The sequence below is a fragment of the Rhopilema esculentum genome, chromosome 10, assembly GCF_057945365.1.
Source record: "Rhopilema esculentum isolate cy_ngs chromosome 10, ASM5794536v1, whole genome shotgun sequence".
NCBI lineage: Eukaryota > Metazoa > Cnidaria > Scyphozoa > Rhizostomeae > Rhizostomatidae > Rhopilema > Rhopilema esculentum.
This window is the reverse complement of record NC_142824.1, coordinates 15,162,480-15,168,101: the sequence shown is the minus strand read 5'-3', so window position 1 is coordinate 15,168,101 and position 5,622 is coordinate 15,162,480. Positions and strand designations below refer to the sequence as shown.

The following is a 5,622-nucleotide window of genomic DNA, read 5'->3' as shown; positions in this document are numbered from 1 at the left end:
TGCCCAACCCAAATAAAAGGTGTGGAGCAAATGAGGAATTTTGTGAAAGGCCCTACTATATAAAGAATCTTTTTGGTGAAGAATGAGAAGTTTGGCTGCAATATAAAAAACTTTTTGAACAAGAGTAAATTTGTTTAAGCAAAGAACTGCTGGCCTTTTAAACAGAGAACTGCAGACACTGGAAAGATTTTGCTAGGCTGAATAAAAAGGATCAGAAATTTACAATGCTATATGTAGGGTTTGCTAAAGGTTTCCAGTTTTCACACTTAAAGAAAAGCTGAAATTCCTAATAACTTTGTTACTATCCATCTGGTGAGGTTATCTAGACTTCTGGGGATAAGAATACAGTTTGTGGAAAAGGTATATGGTGCTGCCTCTGCCTAGAACAATGCACCTATATGCATTACCAAATTGTGAATGATTAATCAACCTTGCAAGTAATATGTTCAGCGTCATGTTGGAATTTTACTGAACCGTATGAAGTCTACATGAATGTCAAGACTCTGCTTTTTATGGAACTTGTATGTCCTTGGGAGATCATATCTCAGCTCTGCTAGTACTGTTGCTTCTGAGTTCCACTCTTTGGCTTTTTTCAGAACAAATTCCCTTGTTGAAGTTTTATGTAGTGAATAAACCGTATTTGAGGCCAACATCAAAGCATTTTTCAGGAACTTCATGTCAATACCTTCAAAGGAAGAATATTGAAATTAGTTGTGTTTACATTGTTTACAGTTACACCTTCTTCAGTGATATGACATTAAGATTTGGACCTTTGAGCACTCTTAAAAGCATTCTGAGATACAAAATTTATCAAAAGTTGCTTTCTTTAAGAAATGTTGCCTCTATATCTATGCTAATGATGCAGGCTGAAATGCAATATTTTGGTAATAGTTTCAAAATAGGCAATGAACTTCAACCCCAAAATGTATGCAGAATCTAGATTCACAATTTTATCAAATTTATTTTCTTGAAATCAGCAAATCAAGACAATGCTATTGTTATTGTGCCGTAAACAAAGAAAAATAAAAGGATAGTTATAAAATACTATATCAGCAGCTTTTTGCATCCTACAATACCCCATTCACGCTAAAAATGATCTACCAAGTACTGATCTACAAAAGTGTGTTACTGTGCAGCTAAATTCTGGAATGACATTTCTGTGTGTATAAAAAAGTCACCATCTCGTGTTGTGTTTTTTCGAAAGCTCAAATCCTTCCTCTTAGATTTCAATTAACAGAACTGATCAGAGATAAGTTTCTCAGTCATGATATGAAGATAGAAGTCAAATACAAATGAGACACCTTTAAATAGGGGGTGCTCTCTCCTTGATTAGTATAGCTGCTGAGAGACTTTGCTCCTTTAAGAAATTCTCTCCATTCAAATTATCTATTCAATTGTGTTATTAATAATTTCTGTAATGTTGCCTAATATTTTTGTAGTATGATCTTTTGTGGGTATTTTATAGTTATTTTATGATATAATGTATGTGTAGTGAATTTTAAAATATAAACTGAACTGAACTACTGAAATAGATAGTGTGAAAAAATGATTTATACCTTCATTATTCTTAGTCCCAAATGGCGGGTTCATGATGACAGTATCTACTAAAATGCCTTTGGAAGCATCGCTGATTGACAGGACATCTGTTGACAGGTCCGATTTTATGAAGTCGATTGAAGGATGAACTTCAAACTCCTCGGCATTGCATTGTGCAATATCTAGAGCATCCGAGTCAATATCAAATGATAAAACCTGAGCTCCAAGCATTGCAGCTCCTATGGATAACACTCCGCATCCACAACCAAAATCTGCAACTACTTTTTGGTTTATGTCACCGAATGTCCTATCAATCGTAAATAACATATGCGCTGCGATGTGTGCAGTGGTCGCATACTGCTCTAAGGCAACCTTTGGAGACTCAAAACTATCTAGCTGCTGCAACCAACCTTCAAGTTCCTTTAGCTTCATGTCGCAGTTGATCAGAATTTCGTTAAATGGTCAAACTAATTCAATAATATTCCTGATTTATGAAAACAACCATGCTCGGTCAGACATTTTTGACAACAGTTGTTGTCGTTGCAGTAGCCTCGAGCGTAGTCAGCCTCCCTTCGATGTTCTAAAGTAATGACGTCACAGAGACCTATTTTAGCATTTTTGAATTTGAATCACATGGTCTGAAAGTGCATCATAGAAAACCTCTAAATGCTCTAAATCAATTTGATGTTGAGATCAATAAATTGGCTGAGATCTGGCCGCTTAAGAAGAGGTTCATGATCACTTAGGAAGCGGCCGCTTAAGAAGCGGTTCATGATCAAGGATGCCTGAGGGGAAAAGCCCCCTCTCGCCCAAAGTGGGCAAAACTATCCTTTTTGGTGATAGCAGATCCTTAGCATTTACTATCGTGATTACAAATAAAATTCATATAACATTCTGTCTGGAAGGCTATATCAAATGAATGTTCTTGTTGCTTTTGTTGACGCTGCTATAAACGTGTAAGCAAATCTAATGCACGAAAAAGTAGCCAACTTTCAAACATGCATGTAGTAGGTGTAAATAAAGCACCATTTCTTGTCTTTCCAAGACTTTTGGCCATTATTTTCTGGCTTCCTCGTCTATTGGCCTTTTGGAATAGGACGACAGAACCGAAAGGCTTAACGAAATGTCATTCTCTTAAAACATAGAGAAAGCAGATAGTATTATTTCCAGTCAAAATTTGCTAGTGCTGATTTAAAAGTTAAAGAAGATATTTTCTATCCAAAATCCTTTATAAAAAGCTATCAAAATGTTGTGTTCAGGTGGGTTAATGGAGTTTTATGGAATATTCCCATGCCTTTAAGATCCAATAGAGATAATTTGAGACCAGAAGGAAGTTCCAGCAAGGAGGCAGCATCGCAACCTTGGTTCTTCAATAGAGTCAAAGAAATCATCACTTTGACCTAAAACATTTTGAAGACAAGTGGTTTTCCTGAGCTTTATCTTTATTTGTAAGTACGGTATCTTCGGATGTCTTTAAGTGTATGATTAACCATTTTTGCCTTATCTTGCGAAAATAATTTTTCTAATTTCTAATAAGTTGATTTATTTGTCTTTTCGTGGTGAAAATCTCAATGACATGAGCAACTTGAGGGTGATGACATTGAAGGAAAGTTCTCACAGAGTAAAAACAACAAGGTTATTGTAACATATTTTTAGAAATGAAAACACACTTTAAATTGATTGCAAACAATTCTGCATTCTGGTTACTCAAATATACAAAGAACTATCTGTCTTTTGTGTCAGCTTTAAATCGTAGTTCATAACAAAAAGTTTGCCAGCCGGTTACTTCTTGCCTTTGTGGTGCAAGTGACCTCTATAGCCAAAGCCTTTCCCTAGCCCAAGCCCTCCAAGGCCTCCTAGTCCAACACCTTTGCCAAGACCCAGTCCCAAACCGAGGCCGTGTCCTAGCCCAATGCCGTGGCCATATCCGTAGCCAAGGGGAACCATGACTCCGTGCATTCGAAGCAGCATAAGTCTTCCCTTCAGACCTCCATAGCCCTTGCACAAACCCTTATGACCGTATAAACCGCAGCCTCCTTTCACTCTCATGATGCCATTGATTGTTACAGGTACGCCTTTTTTGCCAATATGTCCTTTTGGGTAGTATGGTACTGCACAGAAAGAGACTCTTTCAATATTGTAGATTGTAAAGAAAGGGAATCATTAATATGTCGCAAGTTAATTTCTTTGTTATTACATTAACATTAACAAGTAGGTTGTTATCTCACCAATGCAGGTTTGCTTTTCTCATAAAAACTAGTGCAAGAGACAGTATAGCCAAAGGCGTCTTTGAAATATGTTGAAAGTGTGTAGAGGAAAGAGTACAAACGAAAAAAAGATTATAGCGCAATCAAAAACAAAACAACTTTGAGAAAACGCACCTCCTTTAATCGGGGACGGGTCTTCTTCTGGAAACTCGTCTAAACACAAATAGAAAATGATATCAGAGAGTCAGAATTAACAAAACATTTGCATGGTTATAGTGAAAAGATTAAGATTTCTACATTTGCAACTCTCTCTCTAGACCCAAGTGCAATTTTACACAAACTGCCTCAATGATAGATAAATGTTGGTTCCATGCCAATTCAAATGTTCCACCGCGTTGTATTCTGATAGGTCAACTTTCGTAATAACATGCCGAAGCAATTTCTCGAATTTTGAAACTCTGGTATAAAACATTTTACATTTTTGTCAACTTAAACATTTTTTTGAACATAGCTCTCACAGAAAAAAACTTGCGAGTCATACTCTTAGTTTTGATTAATCCACCTTCTGAAGTATGTGACGAGTTTATACAAATTCTAATCTAAACAAATTAATTTTTAGAACGTGACACTCAATTTTAAAGTCGTTAGTTATACCTTCTTGTTTTGGAAAAGCAAGTGCCACTGAAAATGCGCATAGGAGGGCAACCACCACTAACTTCATGATTGGTTTGATCTTTAGATTGGCTAGATGGAAAACAGAGCATTTTTGAAAAGAAAATTCTACAACTGCGATGACAGAATGATAAAATAAAGTATGTTTTAGCTTGATAACGAAAAAATCAAATCCTATCAAACCTGTCTGATTAAAGGATCCATGCTAAACTAGCATTTAACTTGCGATACGCTCGAGTTTATTAGCTTGTAAAGAGAAACAATTTTGCGAAAATTTTACTATCATAAGGTTTTGTGCTCAGCATGGTAACATACTATGGTAAAAAGAAAACATTTCATTTCTACCACAAAACATTTCAAAGAAGGAAGTATTCAAAGTAAGAAATCTAGACAAACTATCTCTTAAGAAAAAGTATTTCATTTGAACTAGGCCAGCTGAACGCTAGCTAGAAACAAATTCTGACAATTTGCAGTAACCAAAATTTCTTAGTTTATAAGACATCAAGGAATGCAGAATAAACGTACCTGGATTCAAGCTTTGTTGAGATCTTGTGCTTCGTTCGAATGAAGCTGTGTCCCATAGCCCTTGTATATATAGGTATTTTGTAGCCTAGAAGCATGGCCAATTTAACACTCTGCCAAAGTTCGGTACTTTAAAATCTTGTTAATGAAAGAACGATATAAACAACAAAGACTTTCAAAATGAATGTTGTTTAGTGTGACTGGCAAAATTACGTCATGAGTTGAATTTTTGACCAAGCATTACGAAGTGATTATGATCCCTTCCAAAAGGGAACATGCTTTAAATTCGCTCAGTGACTACATTACGAAGTTTTTATTCCTGGATACCATCGTGACCGCACAATAATAACAAAAACCTCGCGTGGCCAAACGTACTTTATCATCAGGGGAACTACCTTTAATCTTCATATTATCATGAAATTTCTTCAAAATTGCTGATTATGGCTTAAATCGCTTCAGAAATGATAAACAATAAATCGTGATTATTAAGAAATCACTAGCTTAAAAAATTTGAATTATTTTCGGATAAACAACTATTAGCATTTTTAAACTCTCTAAAAAACCACAACCCTGTATTGGATTTCCTTTTAGTTTTTTTTGCAACAAATAAATGAATTTTTGTGTACGAAGAAAATTTACTTACTTCGACGAATTCATGACTGTCTTCAACAGCATCCTAATTAAG

General features: G+C 35.6%; 2 protein-coding genes across 2 annotated transcripts; both read right to left on the bottom strand.

Moving 5' to 3' along the window:
• LOC135688410 (rRNA N(6)-adenosine-methyltransferase METTL5) lies at positions 1–2,067 on the bottom strand. Its single transcript, XM_065205251.1, has 2 exons — positions 1,557–2,067; positions 1–685 (listed from the first exon to the last, which is right to left on the bottom strand). The coding sequence occupies exons 1-2, from the start codon at positions 1,966–1,968 to the stop codon at positions 453–455; spliced, it is 645 nt and encodes a 214-aa protein (XP_065061323.1). The 5' UTR covers positions 1,969–2,067; the 3' UTR covers positions 1–452.
• Positions 2,068–3,158: 1,091 nt separating this feature from the next.
• Positions 3,159–4,999, bottom strand: LOC135686471 (uncharacterized). Its single transcript, XM_089110574.1, has 4 exons — positions 4,941–4,999; positions 4,398–4,487; positions 3,918–3,956; positions 3,159–3,647 (listed from the first exon to the last, which is right to left on the bottom strand). The coding sequence occupies exons 2-4, from the start codon at positions 4,462–4,464 to the stop codon at positions 3,319–3,321; spliced, it is 435 nt and encodes a 144-aa protein (XP_088966700.1). The 5' UTR covers positions 4,465–4,487; positions 4,941–4,999; the 3' UTR covers positions 3,159–3,318.
• Between the last annotated feature and the right edge of the window lie 623 nt (positions 5,000–5,622).

Coding starts and splice junctions, on each gene's coding strand:
- LOC135688410 (XM_065205251.1), bottom strand. CDS start 1,968: ATGAAGCTAAAGGAACTTGAAGGTTGGTTGCAGCAGCTAGATAGTTTT. Junction 686..1,556: donor TGGGACTAAGAATAATGAAG/GTATAAATCATT, acceptor CTTCCTTTGAAG/GTATTGACATGAAGTTCCTG.
- LOC135686471 (XM_089110574.1), bottom strand. CDS start 4,464: ATGAAGTTAGTGGTGGTTGCCCTCCTATGCGCATTTTCAGTGGCACTT. Junction 3,957..4,397: donor TGCTTTTCCAAAACAAGAAG/GTATAACTAACG, acceptor ATTTGTGTTTAG/ACGAGTTTCCAGAAGAAGAC. Junction 3,648..3,917: donor CCCGTCCCCGATTAAAGGAG/GTGCGTTTTCTC, acceptor CTTTCTGTGCAG/TACCATACTACCCAAAAGGA.